This window comes from Sorex fumeus, unplaced genomic scaffold (assembly GCF_029834395.1).
Source record: "Sorex fumeus unplaced genomic scaffold, SorFum_2.1 ptg000061l, whole genome shotgun sequence".
NCBI lineage: Eukaryota > Metazoa > Chordata > Mammalia > Eulipotyphla > Soricidae > Sorex > Sorex fumeus.
The window spans coordinates 17,204,414-17,224,534 of record NW_026606118.1 but is presented as its reverse complement, the minus strand read 5'-3'; the positions used below and the strand labels follow the sequence as shown (position 1 = coordinate 17,224,534).

Here is a 20,121-nt window from a genome sequence, read left to right as displayed (position 1 = left end):
TAATTTCAAATAACCTCTGATTATTCCAATATCTATTATTAAATTTTGATTTTGTTTATGCAGACGCACCCAGTGGCTATCAGGGTGCACTCTAGGTGGTCCTCAGGGAACCACATCTGGTGCTGGGGATCAAACCTGAGCCAGCCACATACAGGGCAAGTGCCTTAATCCCTGTACTATCTGACCAGTGCTCCAGTACCTACTTTCTACAAACAACCAGATTCTTCTTACCACATTTTATCTAGATTTAGAAGTAGAGATTAGATTCATTATTTCTTTAGTCTGCTTCAAACTGGAACAGCTCTGGAATCTTTTTTTTTTTTTCAGAAATAACAAATTTTGATGATTATAATCAATTATTTCATAGAAAGTGCCTCTGTTTGTTTTTTTTTCTTGATTAGATTAAGATGAGCCATTTTAGCATTGGTGTCCCTAAAGGACTCATATGTTCTTTGTGCATCTTCTCAAGTAGAACTTGTTTAATTTGTCCTGGATTGGTGATCTCTTATAATTTGATTCCTTGATTAAGCTTCTCTACTAGGTTTCTCCATTATGATGTGATTTTTTTTTTTCTGATGGAATAATACTTCCTGTGTATTTGAAGTCAATAGTTATTTTGATTTGAAGGAGCAGCAGTGAGGCTGTAAACATACTGTTTCTCTTCAAACTTTTAACCTCTGGTTTTAACATTTGTGGCTGAATTATTACTGTGATAATTAACCAGGTGATGTTTATTCTATTTAATCTTAATACCCTTTTCATTAAAAACAAGTTACATCTTTGAGAGAAGATTTTCAGAAGTGAAACAGGTTTCTGAATTTGTAATTTCTAAGCAAAAGTAGGTTACAAGCTAAAGCAAATAAAAGGATATTTTTTTTTAACTTAGAAACCAACCAGAAGTAAAATAATTTTTTTATGGTACTTAGCAACAGATAGGGTGACATACGTCACCCAGTACAGCAGCCTAAATACCATCAGAGATGATAGTCCTGGTGGAGAATTAAAACTTCCCTTTATAAAAGAAACAAATATTTTCAAAAGTAAAGGTGTTTACTACTAGTGGTAGGTAACTCGTCAGAGTTTATTTTATATTTATATTTATAAGGCAAAAATAAATGCATTTTTATATACAAAAGGAGAAATTATGTTCTCCATGCTGTAACAACGGTCATATGTATGTTATATATATTATCTAATTTTTGGCCTAATAATTATATATTTTACTGAACTGAATTTTTTCCCCTCATCACTGTCACCTGTAAAGTCTATTTTTCTTATTTTCTGGCAAAGTTAGAGTTATTGACTTTTAATGTACTAGACTTTGGGGCCAGAGATATAGAACAGGAATACCTACAGTGGACTTGGCTAACCCTCATTTGCTCCTGAGCACCACATATAAGTCCCCTGAGTACCAATAGGATTGAGCACGGTCAGATATGGCCCCGAAGCCAAAAAAGTAAAAATAGAAAATAGAGGAAAATAAGTTCAATGTATTAGACTTTTAAATTTGTTTCTATTCTTTTAAATATTTAAACCCATTTAATAGTTAAGCAATATAAGTAGTGTCTCATGGTAGTCAGGACTGACAAATATTTAAGTGCTTGCAAGTATTTTATTGTGGCTTTTAGTGTTAAGAATAGTTTTAGATGTTTTTGAAGAATCTGTTCAAAAGTCATAATACAAAGTCCTAAAATGGAGTTTTGGCTCTGTAATTTTGGAGAAAGTGAGTTGAAATTTTGGAATTTTACTATGGGATAAGTCATTGTGAAAAGTTTTTACTCTGTGAAAAGTCTATACCTTTGTTCAAATAAACCAAATGTAAGTGACAATGCTTAGAAAGAGGAATATGCTAGATATAAGTGACAATAGATAAAAGCATTGATGTGTTAATTCTATACCATAATTGGTATGATAATTCAATATGATAATTGGTACAGGACAGCTGAATTTTAGATTATTTTCTTTTACATATATTGAATTTCTTACTTTAAAATGTTATTTGGTGAAAAATATTTTGATCAAGAACTTTTGGAAGTCACAATTCAGTTGAGCATTTTCTTAAGGTTTTCTTTACTCTGTCAATCTCCAAACTAAAAGGATATATGCTCATATATGTGTTTATACTTATTACTTGTATGGGCTTACATGTTTATTCTATGTGGCTTTTCAAAAACCTGTTTGACTTCAGTATTTATTATTCACAGAACCTCTGGTATTCTATGAAGTGTGCTTTGGGGAGCATTGGCCAAGTGCTTGTAATAGAATTGAGGTATGGGACAGTTCTCCAGATTTGTTGGCTATGTTCAGTTATTACTGTTGACTGGCATTTTTCATTGAGGCTAGTTGATAACAGACTGAGGAGTATAGAAGTTTCTAGAGAGTAATGAAAGAATAACAAGACAAGAAGAAATCAGTTTATGATCATTCCCTGATATGTAGGGTAATTTAACTACATAGATCAAGGTGGCTGTAGGTTATACTTTTCCAGAAAGTTTTCATTTGTGTATTTGAAATTATTCAACAGGGTTTTTTTTTTTTTGACAAACAAGGAGTGATCGTTCCTTTAATCGGTTTGCATGAAAATTTAACAATATTTTCATGGCATTCAGATAACATGGAATATAATTGCAGTTTTATAATATGCAGAATACCTCATAGAGAAAATTGCTATTCTCTGGAACTTCTCATCATATGTAAAATCTCAGATTTCATGGAGTTATTTTTTAAGGTATATAGCTTTTTGATTTCCTGGAAATCAAACAATATTTGATACTGTATTTTGACTGCAAAGATTTTAGTCATTCGTAAATTCTATATTTCTGTATGGAGAATATAGGGAATATGTTAAGCTTCTATATCTTTTGCTCTATTTTGCCCCTGTGATGGATAGGTGAGAGTATCTCGCCCGCACGGCAGAGCCTGGCAAGCTCCCCGTGACGTATTCGATATGCCAGACACAGTAACAACAAAGTCTCCAATGGAGATGTTACTGGGCCCGCTCTAGCAAATCGACGAACAACGGGAGGGCCTTTACCTTTTACCTTTAAGAAGGAAAGAACTTTGATTGTCGAGGCAGGGCTGACTTGCCTACACTCAAGCAATCATGGGTAAGTGATTTGCTGGCCCAGGGCCTTAAAAAAAATCTCTTTCGTAAGTTGTGTCTCTGAAGATGAGGAAGGGAGAAGTGGTGATAGTATATTTGTGTATGTGTGTGTGTGTGTGTGTGTGAGAGAGAGAGAGAGAGAGAGGGAGAGAGAGAGAGAAAGAGAGAAATAGAGAGAGAGAAAGGAAAAGGAGAAAGAGGCAGAGAGAGGAGAGAGAGAAAGGAAAAGGGGAAAGAGGGAGAAAGAAAGAGGAGAGAGAGAGAGAGAGAGAGAGAGAGAGAGAGAGAGAGAGAGAGAGAGAGAGAGAGAGCAAGAGTGCGTGCTGCCAAGCAAGATTTTCTCTTACTGTTTTTTTCACCAGAATAGGATGATTCTCAAAGGAAATGGAAATTCTAGACAGACTTATCAATAGTATCCACTCTCAGAGCTGAAATTTAAAAAAAATTCTGGAGCTTTTCTATCAGTTCAACCAATCCACTTATCTAAGAACAAACCAAGATTGGGAATTTTTATTCTATTGAGGGTTGCTGAAAGAAAAATAAAATCAAGGTTCACATAACTTAAAGCCAATTTAATACCTGAAAGCAAGACTGTACAGGGAATTTTATTATTTTTTTAATACTTACTAAAGCACAAAACATTTAATAAATATTAAAACCATACTTCAGTTTGATATATAGTTAAAGTTTATACATTTTCCTGGTTTGTATGTTTGAAAGAAATTTCCAGACTCCACACAGTATATTCAAATAAAGCTTTTATTTAGAAGCAAGTGGATAGTGGAGCAGGAGAAAAATAAATTCAGACAAATTTTCTGAGGCTATCTCCCAAGGAAACATCTCCTGTGAGTACTTACTCATGTGAGAATTGTGTGGCGTCTTCAGCTCTCATCCTCAAGTTCACACTTCTGAGGAACTCAAATAGAAACTCAAAGAATCATTATATCGCTTTTTTTTTTTTATTGTTGTTGTTTGATTTTCCTTTTTCAGTGCCAGTGATTAAACCCATATCTCATGGATGCAAGCCATGCGCTTTCATAAAAAAAAAATCATCCCTTGAATCATTTCAGATACACAAATGAAAACTTTACAAACATCAACCATATTGACATGCATAATTAAGTCATCCTACACCACGTCAGAAAATTATCATAAATTATTTTTTTTGTGAGAATGCACCGTCACATGCCAGGCCGCCCAGGATGAGGCTCCAAAATGATGAGGCCTGTCTTGCCAAACCGGTTAGAATAGTTACCATTCATTAGTAAAATTACTGCACCAAAGGTCATCTTGTGAAGTTTTGAGCAAGCGTGTATCATACATAGGTCCCTCTTCCCTGCTGCAGAAACTAAAAGCCAATAACCAGTGTCTTCAGTCTAGCAGTAAATGGACGTTGTCTCCAGTCTCTTGAGGAGAGCACAGCCACCCCCCACTCCCTCTGTTTCTGGTGTGTATTGGTAGCAGATTGATTCTTGGGCTGGGAAGGGTTCAGTGAGTCAAGAGAACAGGCTTTGCATGCTGGATCCCTGGGATCCGTGCCTGTCACCACATGTTCTGGGAGGAACCCACTGATTCTTTCTGGGCATCACCCATGAAACAGACAAGAATGGTTCTCCTATTGGAATTCCTTTCATAGCATGGCTCAATAAAAATATAAAGTGCTTATAAATGTAAAGTTTTCTAGTAACAAAAGCTTAATAGTGAAAAAGAAACAAGTAAAATAATTTTTTATATCTTCACCGACCCAGATCATGCAAAATGTTGCCATTTCAACATCTGATCAGTATCCAGTCCTGAGATATTTTACCATTTTTATTTATTTATTTATTGGTATTCTTGGAAATCTGGCATGCGTTTTATACTTAGAGCACTTGGGCTTGACACATTTCAGGTGCTCTTGGCCGTGTTTATTGGATATCCTATACTGACAACATGATTGCTGTATAATTATAATAGGAATCAACTAGAAAATGTGTTGTTTTCTGGTTAGCAAAATAAATGAGGTAGTGAGAATAATTCACTTATTTTTTATGAATGACCCTCGTTTTTTTAAATGTATCTTCATTCACTCGGTAGGCACTTTGAACACCTCACATATCAGAAATTAAATACTGCAGAAATTTTGCCCTTGATGACCTCATAGTTCAGCGAATAAAAAATTGCCTGTAAACTGATAATTAAAATGTTACAAGTGCTGAAAAATGTATGCATAGTATGGTATTAAGATGGTACAAGTATGATGCTGGTTAAAAAAGTATAGGACAATTTCATAATTTCCAGTTGGAGATTTATTTCATAATATGAACCAGTGATAGATCAATTCATTTTTAAAAGTAAAGTATATTCTTGTGATGATTTATCATAACTTATTTTTAGTGCTCACATGCCAAATATAGGAGTTTGGTCTTAAGGATGAGTGGGAAGTTATGCGAGAAGAAATATCAGAGCAAGGCTATTTTAGTCTTAAGCTACAATAACAAATTAAAAAATCAGGGTGGAAAACTGCTAGTAGTTTAATATCAGCAGTTTTTAAAGAACTCTAAAGTTTTTAAAGAAAAGTATTTTAAAGAATTTCAACTTCCTTTGGGCCAGTAGTGGGAAACACAGAACTACCAAGGGAGACATGAATAAGCGTTGTAGTGTTCCGGAGCTTGGGTTTCAGGATGAAGTGACACAGTAAATGACTTTTCAATGAGAAATGAAAAAAAAAAACATTTTGAAAATGCTTTTTTTTTTTTGCTTTTTTGGTCCCATCCAGCGATGCACAGGGAATTCTTCTGGCTCTGCACTCAGGAATTACTCCTGGCAGTGCTCAGGGGACCATATGGGATGCTGGGGATCGAACCTAGGTCAGTCGCGTGCAAGGCGAACACCCTACCCACTGTGCTATCACTCCAGCCCCTGAAAATGCTTCTTATTACCAGGTGAACTTGGAACAGAGGAGGCAGGGCAAAAAAGAAGCTTTTGCTTTAGTAAATAATAAGCCCTGAAGATTTCATTTGTGAGAGGAAGTGAAAACAAATAGGCATACATGAATGAACTCCTGAAATTAAAATAAAGAGAACTTATAACACATTGTTTGGGCAGAGTGATTCACAGGAATTAGAATCAGAATATAGAAAGAGAAAAAGAGCCAGATGTGATGTGGATGTTTTCATGATTTAAGTCAATCAGATCTTTCCAACAACTTATCAGGGCACTTCACAGGTAGTAGAAAGAAAAAGCCATCAGTTTCTTCCCCCTTTATTTTTCAATCTATAAAATTGATTTACTATCCAATTGTTTAAGAGCACTGTAACAGGAGTCCAGATCATCAGACCTCTTCCATGGACTTGCCAAAAAGGCATTAGAACAATTGTACAGATACAATTTAAAGATATAAGGAGATCTTTAAATAACAATCCCTTTTAATCATAGATTCTTTCCTTAAAACACAATCTCGGACTGGAGTGATAGAACAATTCTAAAAGCAAAATAAAATAAATAAAGGTGTTATTTTTTAAAAAAAAAAACAACACAACCTCAGACTTTCTACATATTCCTTTACTTTCTCAAACCTGTAACTTTCCTTTATTCCATTTCAAGACCAGCATCCTTTTAACAGGATTTCTTTCTTTTTCCCACTGATATCTTTGCCCATTATTTTGTATACTCAAAATACACATCTTTTTTATGACATCTTATTATCTCATTCCTACTTTGGACAAACTTGCAGGCTATCGAATGTAGCCTGCCCACAGGGCAGAGTCTGGCAAACTCCCCGTGGCGAATGAAATATGCCAAATACCAGTAACAATGATGGGTCTCATTCTCCTAAAGAGCCTTGAATATAATCTCAGGGCTAGGATGAAAGAGACGTTACTGGGGCCTGCTCGAGGCAATCGACGAATAACAGGATGATGAAATGAAAAATGAAATGAAAAATTATAAGCTGTTTCTGTCAGGCTTATTTATACACCTGAATATTTTATAATTTTATACACCATAGTTACTTCACTGCTAACTTTTAGAAAAATTTGGGTAAAGATCTACGTAGTTGTTAATGAGGAAAAAAAAAAGGACAAGCTAGGGCTGGAGTGATAGCACAGCGGGTAAGGCATTTTCCTTGCATGCAGCCAACCTGGGTTCAATTCCCAGCATCCCATAAGGTCCCCCGAGCACTGCCAGAAGTGATTTCTGAGTGCAGAGCCAGGAGTAACTCCTGAGCATCACCGGGTGTGACCCAAAAAGGAAAAAAAGAAAAAAAAAAGGGACAAGCTAGAGATTTGCTACTCGGGCAACATAGCACTTAGATGTGATTAGGACATCTCGTGGCAAGATCCACTGGTTCTCTGGGTATCCTTCTACAGTACGATTTTCACAAAATCACAGCTAATGTCTTATTATTCAATATGATTTTAAAAATGATTAGTCTAGGATAATAGACTTAGTCTTTCTAGGTAGAAGTGATATTGAATGATGCAATTTTAAAATCCTGAATTGAAAAATGATTAGAGTATACAGATTAAAAGGTTATTTACAGCATAATAAAGAAAGAGCTCTTTTAAAACTGCACTATTTTTGGTATACAGAGATAATAAAACTTTTCTGTTATCATCCTTGTAGGAAGTAGAAGGTTTTATTTATATAAAATATTAAAGCATACTAGTTTTTAACATGGGCTGGAGCGATAGCACAGCAGGTAGAGCAATCCGGGACGATCCTAGTTTGATTACTTCGCCTCTCTCGGAGAGCCCGGCAAGCTACCGAGAGTTTCGCACCCTCACAGCAAAAGCCTCGCATGCTCCCCGTGACTTGTTCGATATGCCAAAAAACAGTAACAAGTCTCACGATAGAGACGTTACTGGTGCCCACTTGAGCAAATCTATAAACCATGGGAAGACAGTGCTTACATGCTGCAGTTTTTAACATAACCAAAATTTCAGATGCTAAATGCAGTGAAGCAATGCCAAAAATAGAATTTTTGAGCACAACAAAAATTAAGAGTGATCTGGTAATTATCTAGCAAATGCAAATCTTGAATTGTGACAGGATCAACAGCTACAAGTTGACATATTGTGTGTATTTGTAAAAATTTAATGTAATGAATGTTACTTTTTTATCAGTAGTGTTGGATGATGGTTCAGATAATAGAACTTGTTTATATTATAGACATATTACCTATAATATAGATACAGAACCTGTATTACAAATGGCCAAGTGTTATGTAGTTTAATTGTGTATTTACCCAGTGGAGTTACATAACTCAGTGGAACTAAAACTCGGATATGACTGATTATTAGTAGAGGAAAAATACCTTTTACACACCAAATATTTCAGAGAACAGATAGTTAAGTCTAATAAATTACAAAGCAGTTGCCAGATTGCAGAAAAAAAAATCTTTCCATGATTTTGGTATGAAATACTTTTCTAAGCATGAAAATGAAGCAGGGAATGACAGGTAATCATTGTTGTCATATACAAACATCATTGTACGTAAATGGAATCACATAAAAACAAATAAAATACAAGTGGAAGCCTATAAAGAATACCTTCCTCTGTATCTGCCTTTCCTGCCATGTCAGTTTATTACAAGCGATTTCCCAAACCACGTGTATTAGGACATGTACATACATAATCATCCAAGAGTTTTTGTTCATTATTTTATGTAAAACAAGATTGTATTGGTGTTTTTTAAAAAATCTCTTTAGAGTCCACTGTAGCACTGTCCTCCCATTGTTCATCGATTTGCTTGAGTGGGCACCGGTAACATCTCCATTGTGAGACTTGTTGTTACTGTGTTTGGCATATCAAATACGCCACGAGGAGCTTGCCAGGCTCTGCTGTGCAGGCGGGATACTCTTGGTAGCTTGCCGGGCTCTCCGAGAGGGGAGGAAGGAATTGAACCTGAATTGGCCGTGTGCAAGGCAAACACCCTACCTGCTGTGGTATTGCTCCAGCCCTGAGTCCACTGTACTTTAGGAAAAAGCCCTGTGTTGTTTGGCATATTTCAACTTTGTTTGCCAGCTACACCTCACGGGTTACTTCTGCCTGGCCTAGTGTGATGCTCAGATGCTCCTTCCTTGGGGGGCTGTGTGGTGCTGGGGGTGACTCCAGAATAATTAGATGCAAACCATATACTCCATCTCCTTGGCTCACCTCCCAGCCCTAATTCCTTCACATAACTACTCATAGAAGAGTCAGATATTTCAAATTTTCAGTTTATTCAGGCATTTCAAAATAGCGGACATGCTATTTGTTCTCACTTTGTGTGTGTGTGTGTGTGTGTGTGTGTGTGTGTGTGTGTGTGTGTGGTGGATGGGTCTTTCAGACAGTATTTAGGAAACCTGGGGGTTCCCTCTCAGTGACTTTTTGCCTACTGGTCCAGTGTTCAATGTGAGGGCCTGAGGATGTGGTGTTGGAGGACCCTTCAGTGCCGAGTCATCCCTACAGAGCGCAGGGAGCCCGGGGCTGCACCCTGAAGAACTGGTGCCTCCAGCATGAATCTGCACCACACACATCACCGACCAAGCTGGCCCTAGTTTCCAGCTTGTTTCCAGTTCTTGATCGTGTGGAATTTGCTGCCTTAACCATCTACATTTCTCACAGGAATTGGACCTTTTGTTTCTCTGGGGAAAAAAATGCTTACAAGAATTGCTCGCCTCACAATGAAAAAGTTTTCATTATTTCTAGGATAAATACAGGTTTTCTCGAGTCTTTTTTCCAAAAGTCTTTATCATTCATTATATTTTTTTGCCAGTGTGTAAAAGTGCCTCTTCCTGCCAGTAGTAGGCATGAGAGCTCACTCTACTCCTCTTCACATAGCCTCAAGTTGTTCGTGGTCTCAAATGTAGATGATTGACTTGGGCTTCTCCTTTTGAAAGTATTTTCTGGGAAAGACAAAATGTCATATGAGTGTGAAGCTTTTGAGAACGCCCCCACCTCCAGGATTATATCTAGTCCTTATTTTTCTTTATTTTTCCTTAAGGTTCCTGAACAGATTCTTTTTTTTCTTTGTTTTTATTTTGACTCTTCTAATACCCTTTTCATTTGCTACAAGATTGCCAGAGGTTGGTTGCCTCCTGCAGTGCCTTGGAGATAGGACTTTTTGTCTCCCTGAGCTCCTGTCACTTGATACTGAACTCAGTGTTCATTTCACACAGATCTGAACTCTCTGTCAAATGATACTGTCACCAGGCCTGGGAGGAAAAAAATAGAATAGAATTTTCCAGGGAACTGCAACTTGGGTCAAAATATTGATTGTGTTCTAGGGATGCTAGTTTTTGAAGGAGCTCAAAAGAAGTTTTTTTTTCTTTTTTTTTAACATAAATTTATTTTAGAACAGATTTTAAGATGTTTATGACTACCCTCACATCCAGTTATGTGACCCATATTTGCCATTGACGAAGTAAGAGATGAGGAATATGCTTGTGACACTTAAGAGGAATTACGGGGATTTGGGTCTTACGAGAAATGTGCTTATGAGGGGCTGGGAAAACCTTAAATATGTATATATTTTTAGAGTCGCCTGCTGACCGATATGGTATGGATATGAAACCAAGAATTTGTGAATGAGGCCATGGGACTAGGCCATCAAAACGCCAGAACTCCTTTTTCTGTGACTCTAGTGAGCTTCCAGAGTTTTCAAGTAGTCAACATTTTTGTTTTACTTTTATTTCCGTTCTTGTGCCAGTGAGCTCACCTAGACCCTTACTTTGAATGCCATTCAGTCAGTTTCCTTCCTTTTCCAGTTTCCTGGCCTTTTTTTTTTTTGTTTTCCAAATTCAGGTTTTATTTTAGGATCCCTGGTTTACAGTCCAGTGAACAATAGGATTTCACGCAGAACACAGTCCCACACCCTCCCTCCACCAGAGCGTCCATATCCTCGGTTGTCCCAGGGTTCCCTTCCTTGTCCTACTCCCCCCATCACCTCCCCTAAGGAAGCTTCGAACTGTGCAGCATGAAGTAGCTCTCAGTTTCTGTTGTCTTTGGTTGCTTGTTAGATCTCTACTGTTTCTTGACGCCCCACTTGTGAAAGAGATCTTTATCTCTTGCTTTCCGTGACTCAACATGATTCTCTCCAGATCCACATGGCAGCAAATTGTGTGATTTCATCTTTTCTTTATTTTTCTTTATTTAGTTTTGCTTTTTTGGGTCACACCTGGCAATGCACAGGGGTTACTCCTGGCTCTGCACTCAGGAGTTACTCCTGGCGGTGCTCAGGGGGCCATATGGGATGCTGGGAATCGAACCTGGGTCGGCCGCGTGCAAGGCAAACGCTTTACCCGCTGTGCTATCTCTCCAGCCCCTTTCATCTTTTCTTTAAACTGAGTCATTTTCCACTGTATACATGGGGCCTGTTATTTAAATTTCACACAACTCTGTCCATATCCAAATTTAATGCAGTGAATTAGAGTTTTATTACTTTATTTTCTTAATTGCAATGGCAGTGGCATGACATTTTATTTAAATGTTTTCTCTAGAATTTTAAAAAATTTGTAAGAGTTCATTCAGAGAAATGATAATAAGGAAAATACTTGCAACTTTTAATGGATAAACAATGACCTTTGAATATTAAATTTAATTGGGTGCATGGTTGGACCACTACTGGAAGTGAGCAGGGCTGACTCCCGGTCCTGTGCTCAGAGATCACGCCAATGAAACGTCACAGATAAAACCATTTTCAGCCACTTGCAAGGTTTAACTTTATTTTTAAACCTAAGCAAGGTAACATAAAAGCATGAATGTGAGCTATTTTAATGGAAGAAATACAGATGAATAGTAGTCCTAAATTATTTGCTGCTAGAAATTAAAATAATCCAAATTATGGAATGGGCATTATTTGGGAAGGGCATTTTGAAGAGCCTCATACTGCTGATATATATATTGGTGCAAGTTTTCAGGAGTACATTTCTACCAGCATACTCTTTCTTAGGAATAAACCTAGGGAAAGATCATTAATTTATTTACTGAATAAAATTATTGTTGATTATCATTAAGTGCCTGTTGTTAGTCATTGTTCACCATTGAATAACTGGCAAATAAATGTATTATTATGTCACATAATATATGTGTGATCACAGATCATCCTGTTATTCGTCGATTGCCTCGAGCAGGCCCCAGTAACGTCTCCTTCATCCTAGCCCTGAGATTATATTCAAGGCTCTTTAGGAGAATGAGACCCATCATGTTACTGGTATTTGGCATATTGGGTACGACACAGGGAGTTTGCCAGACTCTGCTGTGTGGGCAGGTTATATTCGGGAGCCTGCCAGTTTGTCAAAGTAGGAATGAGATGTCATAATAACATGTTGCGCGGCTGCATTTGCGGCCGCGCAGTTCTGGAATCTGGTTTTTATGGTCTCTGAGTCTTGGCCGCTGATGGGATTACACGGCGCCAGGGGGCCAGTTGGTGGGTGTGACCCCCACCTACTGGAATTTGGAGGATCTGGGTGGAGGATGCTCGACTCCAATCCGAGTAGGCTTGGAGATCTCGGCCCCGGAACATAATATACACACTTAAAAATCTTCAGTTTCATAGAAATTACATTATTGGTGAGGTAACAACAAAAATATAAAGTAAATTAGAACTAGAGTACAGCAGGGAAGGAAAAAAACAAGAAAGAGATAAAAATTGGGTGTTTGTGGGGGGAATAATTAATAATGTTTACAATTACTTAACTACAAATGGGAATGAATGAATGTTTTCTTTGTATCTTTTGTTGCTAATGAACATGTAGAAGTAGATAATCAATGCACATTTAAAAAAATCTTTTGAATTTATTGTATCTTTACTGAAAATTATTGTGTTTAGTGGTTTGGGGATGTCATAAGGGGTAGATTTACTTTAGGACAATAAATATACATGGCTTTATTAGCATGGGTCTGAAGTTAAAATTTTTTAGCTCACTAAAATGCTCTTGCACTTGTCTGCAAATGAGAATCTTGGAAGACCATTAATTTCTTTTACTAGAATCATATTTATATTACATAAATGCTGCTACTGAGTTGTTCACTGCATTTACTTTCCGGCAAAGAATTTCAAATAGTAAATTGTCTTGATCGTTTAAAATATCTTCTTTTGTGTCAAGTTCTTATTTAAAAATAAGTTCACAATGTTTCATGTTGGGTTTTGTCTTAGCTCGCTTTCATATCCTAAGCTGTCAATGTAAGAGTTTAGAGTAACGTAGCATTTTAGAATTTAATACAGGAAACTGTATTTTAGGAAAACAGCTAAAGGATGGAAAGAAGCCAGAACCATGCAAGCCTATCCTCAAGGTGGAATTCAAAACGACAAGATCTGGGTAAGAGTGCGCTTCACTGACCATAGCCAGTATGTGTTATACAAATAGTGCTGAAGACTGTTATTGTTGTTGTTATGTATCGAAGACCTACTTTTGAATCACCTGGCCTATTTCAAAATTTATACTTTAGTAGAATGACTGAAAATTGTAATGTTTTGCAGGAGTTCTAGCATTTATAAGCATATTCTCTATATTGGAAACCTTGAATTCTTTTTTATTTTTTTTAAATCAAGCTTCAAACTTTAATTTCATCAGAAGAATAGGTGGCAATTAGAAATTACATTTAGTATTAAGGGAAGTTCTATTTGAAGACATTGATTCCACTTAATGAATTAGCTATGTAAAATGTATGACATATGCAATTTAGGTACTATACATGTATTTTTGTGTGTATCAGTGTTGTATATAAAAATATAAACAAGTTTATTGCTTCTTTGAAAATTGCTTCTCTCTCTAACTGCTGAAGAAGCTCTTTTATATGTGTTTTTGTTCTCTAGGGGGAAACGTGTGGTTTTATTTGCTTAGGTCTGTAACAGTGATTTTAGGTAGCATGCATAGTATATCTCATCCTGTGGTTCCGAAATTGTAATTGACCGCACTGGGTTCTGCTATATTAACTGCAAACTTACTATAAATAGAAATTCTGAGATTCCACCCCAGACCTAAGAGCTGAAAATCCCTTTGGATAGCCCTCTGCAGTAGAAGAAACTGTATCTTAAACAGACGCACAGGAGATTTTGTTGTTCACTTAAGTTTGAAACCATTGGGTTATTAGACTTGATCACTTTCCTTCTTCATCTTTCTTTCTCCCAATCTAATTTGAGTCAGCTCTGTTCTCACTGAAAACAGGAGTAGGCTAAAGAATCTTAAGATTGCTGCTGGTTTGCCTTGATCCTCTTTAACCTTCCTCTGGGATCCAGCAAATATAGTCTATTCAGGTAATTGGGTAAATGGACTCTAAGGCGAGTAGCATCTGTTTAATTGACTGTGGCATCCCTCACTGTATGATCTTTGGCAGAGTCATTTGACCTTTCTATGACACGTTTTCCTCATTTATGACCAATGTATTAAATAGGTCAAAATATTGCTATGATGAATTAAGTGAGATAATCATTTATTCAAGACACTTCTCGCAATGAACCACGCATAATAAATGTTCTATAAGTGGTTGCCCTTATACAGGAAACTCTATCGACAATTGATTGGAGTTTGATGTTTTCTATGACAACAGGATGTAAATGGATAAACATGGCAGGCAGCAAGAATTATGTTGGCGGGGGGTGGGGGGTGAGGAGGTGGGAGGGAGAGAAACCCTTAAAAACTGCTTACAGTACGACACTAGCCTGGAAACGAACAGCTCTGATTGTTTTCTTGCTTCTTACCTATTAATCTGAGAAAATATTGAGTGGCAAGGAAAGGCAAAAGTCCAGGAGACATTTGTCCTCTCTCCCTCTCTGTTCTCTGTGGTCCCATTTTCCTTCCCCTCATATGTGAGAGTGATCCCTCAGAGTTCCAGGTTTCTCCAGGATAGCAGCCTGACTGTGTCTTTGTAGAGGAAAGTGTGGCTCATCACTCTGCCTTTGGAGATGCTACTAAGTAGATCTGTAGGCTGACCCGTGGCAGGAGACTTCTCCAGGTTTCCAGAATCTTTTTTTGACTTGGAATAAATGGGATAAATTGAGTGGGTTCTCTCTGACTCCGCGACACCCTTCCTTCAGAAACTTCACCCATTTCTTGGTCATGGGGACCTAACGTGCCCTCCTCTTCCACCGAGAGGGCCCACCAACAGCTCTCAACTTTTTTGTTTTTCCCACAAGAGTCTTGAGCAGATGCCACACTTCCTGATAACACATTAGCAGCTTGTATTAGCCGACCCATCTTTCTCCGTTTTAATTGTGTAGGTGTCTCCATATCTTAATTTTATCTAACCGAGACGTGATCATTAGGCAAAGGAACTTTCTTTGTCCCTCGGCACACATGCCTTCACTTTAAGAGCAACTGGGCCACATTGACTTGATGTGCTAGAAGCAACTTGTAATTTTTCCCTCCCAGAACTTATGCTTGTCTTCAATAATGAAATTATTCATGTTCCACAACTCCCCATTAAGTTTTCTGCTTGATGGAAGCCCGGGACATATTTCTATATTTCCAATGATTCTAGACAAGTGTTACTGAATGTGAGGAAGATAAGTTGGTGCAGAGACAATTGTAGCGTGAAGAATTACCTGTTAACTGTTAGTAAAAAATGCATAATTGAGTTCTCAGACAAAGGTGACTTCTTACAAACGGGAATCAAGATGTGTAGCTTTTTAAAAAAATCATTTTTGGCTCCGTAATTTACAGAATTTTTACTGTAGGGTTTCATGCCTAAACTATTGTGGCATCACACAGCCTCCACCAGTGTCCACTTACTCCCAGCGGTCCCTCTCTCCGTGGGGTCACAGTTTCTGTTGCCTTTGGGCATTCATAACTTTCTTACTATTTTTCCTCTATATCTCAAAAATGAGAGAGCTCATTCTGTGTTTGTTCCTCTCTTTACAACTTCACGTAGCAACTTACTGTACAGACCCATCCACATAACAGCAAATTTCATGATTGCATCTTCTTCCATTTTTAGAAATGTGTGTATATGTATACGTATGCATATATGTGTACGTATAAGATCTGTTTGTCTATCTTTCTGGCATAGTTTCTTATTTCAGTTACCTGTTTTTCGAGACTTGGGTTGTCTCCAGATTTTGGCTATTGTCAATAGTGCTGCAGTGAACATAGGAATGCACATGTCTTTTTTGAAATAGGTTCTTTGAGGCCCTTAGGGTGCACACCAAGAAGTGGAATTGGGTCCTAATGAAACTGCAATTCCTAATTGTTTGAGAAGTGTCCATGCTGTTTTCCAAAATAACTGGACCTGTAGAAGTGAATGAGAGTGACTTTCCCCCATCTCCATGCCAACACTGGTTGTTTTTGTTCTTTGTGTTGTGTGCCAGTCTCACTTGTGTGAGATTATTTCTATTTGATTTGCATTTCCTTGATGATAAGTGATGCAGAGCCTTAAAATTTTTTACATGCTGTTTTGACCATCCATTTGTAATTTTTTTTATTGAATTGCCATGAGATAGGGCATTACAAAATTGTTCATGATTGCGTTTTAGTCATAGTGTTCCGACACCCATCCTTGTACCAGTGTAACTTCCCAGAACCAGCGTCCCCAGTTTCTCTCCAAACCCTTCAAGCCACCTCCTATCCAGCCTGCCTCTATGGCTTGCACCTCTCCTCTTTCTCTTCCTCTCTCTCTCTCTCTCATATTAGGCATTATGGTTTGAGATACAGATGCTGAAAGTTTATCATCTGTATCTCTCTATCTGCTTTCAACACTCAGTTCTTGTCCAGATGTAATCATTATTATAAATGAAACTTTTTCTCTTGTGAACAATACATATAGTCACACATTGGTCTGCGTTCATTTTTTTTTTCTCTATCTCAGTTCTTGATAAGCCAAAGCAACAGAAACTCATTTGCGTAGTTTGCCTGTTGTAAGGAGCAAAAGTGTTTCCCTTTTGTTTTATCTTAGCATTTTATATTTATTTGAGAAAGAGATAGCATTTTTCATCTTCAACTTAAGACCTTTACTTAAATGACTTGATTTCCAAGTGCCAAGTTAAAAATGAGGCAAAATTAAATAAAATTACATTCCCTCATTGCTTTTCTGGAGGAAACATGAAAAGATCTGAGATAGCTGAGGTTTATTCTTTGTTGTTGTTTATTTGTTGTGTGTGTGGCGCGGGGGGGGGGGGGGGTAGAGTGCTCAGGGTTACTCCTGGCTCTGCACTCAGGTGGTGCTTGAGGGATCATATGGGATGCTGGAGATCAAATCTTGGTCAGCCACGTACAGGGCAGACGTCTCTACACACTGTATGACTCAGACCCCTCAGATTTACTCTAAGATCCATAAATGACCCACCACTAAGTTCCATGCCCCGAGCTCAGAAGAGACAAGTGTGACAGAACAGCAAAGCCACGCAACTCACAATAGCCAAAACATGAATTCAGAAACTCTAGTCTGTACACTCAAGGGACTACTACTCTGCCATTCAGAAAAGATGAACCATTCATTGCCTTGTCCAATAACAGGGATGGCACTTGAGGTGATGATGCCAGGTGACATGATTACTGGGTGGTTTCACTCATGTGGTAAACAGTGGCCAAAATATATGGGCTGGGCAAATGAAAAATATATGGTGATTACCGGAAGTGAAAGGGATCCTGTAAGAGGGGTTCAAGGAATATGGTAGTGTGGGGGATTGGAGCTTTGGTGTGAGTCTTACATACATACAGAGGTGTGAAATATTATGGTATTGTAAAACAGTGCCAGAATAATAAAATGTTTTTTAAAAAGCAAGTTGACATTTACATGCTTACTGTACACCATGTATTCTGCTATACAATTTGAATATATTATTTTTCTCAGTTTTCAGAACTGTGAAATGATTACTTTTGGATCTCGAGTCATGGTGAACTTAAGTTAATTTGCCACTAGAAAATTATAGCACTTGAATTTGAATTCAGTGGAATGTTTAATCAGTTCTTCAAACATTTTCACAGATTTCATTGGTCAAGATAATGTCATCCTAATGATTCCTGGGTCAATTTTCTGAGAATCGGGTTTTCTTTGAAGTTTTCTAGTTAAAAAAAAAAAAGTTTTTTACTTTTTCAGCTCATCATTTTAAATTAAGATTAAGGCATATTTTATTTAAACACAGTATTGTGAACTGAGAGAAGATCCATTTGTACTTCTAAGAAGCTGGATAATGTCATCATATGACCTTAGCTATTTTGAGGACTAGAAAGCTTCATAGATTACTTCAGGCTACATATTTTATTTATCCTCATTTGTTGAAGTCCACATTTTTATTTCATGGTATTCTTTTTTGGTCATGGCACTGGATTTGACAGCTGTTTAGGGACAAATTTATACACAGATATATATATATATATATACACATATATATAATTTCACGTAATAGTAGAGAGGCCTCTTTGTACTGTTAGTATTTCAAATGCCTCATCAGACAGACATCCCTGTAGAAACAGTAAAAACATTCTGCTGTTTCCTTGTGGATCAGAAAATTTCAGTCTGAAATTGAATTGTTCTCATTATATCACAGTATTTCAGAGACATTCTTATGAACCCCATCTAGACATGTTTATTCTCATTCTTTTAAAATTAGAACATCTCCCCAGTCTTATTCTCCAAACTTTATGCCTTAAGTAGGATGAACTCTTCAGATAGAAAATGAAGTTCGCTAACTTTCTGGAATGATTTTGGAGAAAAGTCTTAGAATGAATTTCTCACAGCGAGTAGGTTATTGTTGGCCTTGTACGCGGCCAACCTGGTTTCGATTCCTCCGTCCCTCTTGGAGAGTCCGGCAAGCTACCAAGAGTATCCCACCCGCATGGCAGAGCCTGCTAAGCTCCCCGTGGCGTATTTGATATGCCAAAAATAGTAACATCAAGTCTCACAATTTGATGTGAGTTGTTACTGGTGCCTGCTCGAGCAAATCAATGAACAACAAGAGGACAGTGCTACATTGCTACAATTAGAATTACAGATAAAAAGATTCCTCTTTTTAAATAGTAAAAGCTTTTCTTTTTAGGTAGTAGCAGACATGTATTTTTGTTTTTGTTTTTTTTTAATTAATTATTTATTGAATCACTGTGGGAAAAATTACAGAGCTTTCAAGTTTAGGTCTCAGTCATGCAAATATCAATCACAATTCCCTTTACCAATACTTATTTTTCACCACGAAGAACCCCAATAAACCCACTCCAATCCCCCGCCTCCAATGTCTGTGGGGTATATGAATTCTAGTTAACACTCTGTCTACTTTGACTAGCTTCATTGTTTTGATAAAAGTTGCACCATTATTATTTAGACTCCCCCCCCCCCCCCCCAAACTCAGCCATGCTGAAAAAGCATTGTGAAATGATCTGCTTTCTACAGCTGGGTTCAAGAATTAAATGATGTCGCAATTGCAGCCGCGTGGTTTTGGATTTCTGCAATTTTATTTATTAACCCTGCAAGTATTTCTACTGAGAGTCAGAGAATTAAGAGATTGGTCTCTGTGCTTCTGGGGCCGTGGCCGTGCCGGAGAGCCGCGCGTGGGGGGCAACTGGTGACCTCGGTCAGGCGTGAAGGACGGGCCGGAGCGCCCCCCGTCCCATGAGGTATCCATCGCACCCCCACCCCCAGCTCAGACCTGCTCTCCACCAGGCTCCCATGCGGCTGCCATCTTTCTTTCCAGAGAGGAGAGGGCGAATGGGGCAACACCCTTTCCCCTCCGGGCAGGCAAGATGACGCGGATTAATGCATAGTCCGTTCGCTTTTCTGCTCCAAGCTGCTGGATTTCTGTATTAAGTCCTTGTGCTTCTGGGGCCGTGTATTTTTGATCACAAAAATATTTTTAAAACAGTCGGGATTATGATTTGGGTTCCTGAGGTAGAACATCACAATAGGTGAACTAGGTAATAGAAAACGAAGTGGGTGAGAATTAGCTAAAGAATGGAGTAAAGCAGAAAGAAGGATTTGACGAGCATGCCAGAGACATAGTACAGTGGGTAGGGGGATTGCCTTGGCACACAGTCAACCCAAGCTGCTCTACATATGGCCCCCCAGCTCCACATATGGCCCCCCAGCTCCACATATGGCCCCCCAATATGGCCATGACTGAGTCCTGA

The 20,121-nt window shown here is 37.9% G+C and overlaps 1 protein-coding gene across 6 annotated transcripts in view; it reads left to right on the top strand.

Annotated features, from left to right (window-relative positions):
* Nucleotides 1–20,121, top strand: part of STXBP5 (syntaxin binding protein 5) — a 180,483-nt gene that overhangs the window by 69,506 nt on the left and 90,856 nt on the right. For all 6 annotated transcript variants that reach the window (XM_056126390.1, XM_056126389.1, XM_056126394.1 and 3 more), the window contains exon 9: nucleotides 13,308–13,386. In XM_056126390.1, coding sequence (XP_055982365.1) covers nucleotides 13,308–13,386 — 79 coding nt within the window. The remainder of the gene's footprint in view (nucleotides 1–13,307; nucleotides 13,387–20,121) is intronic.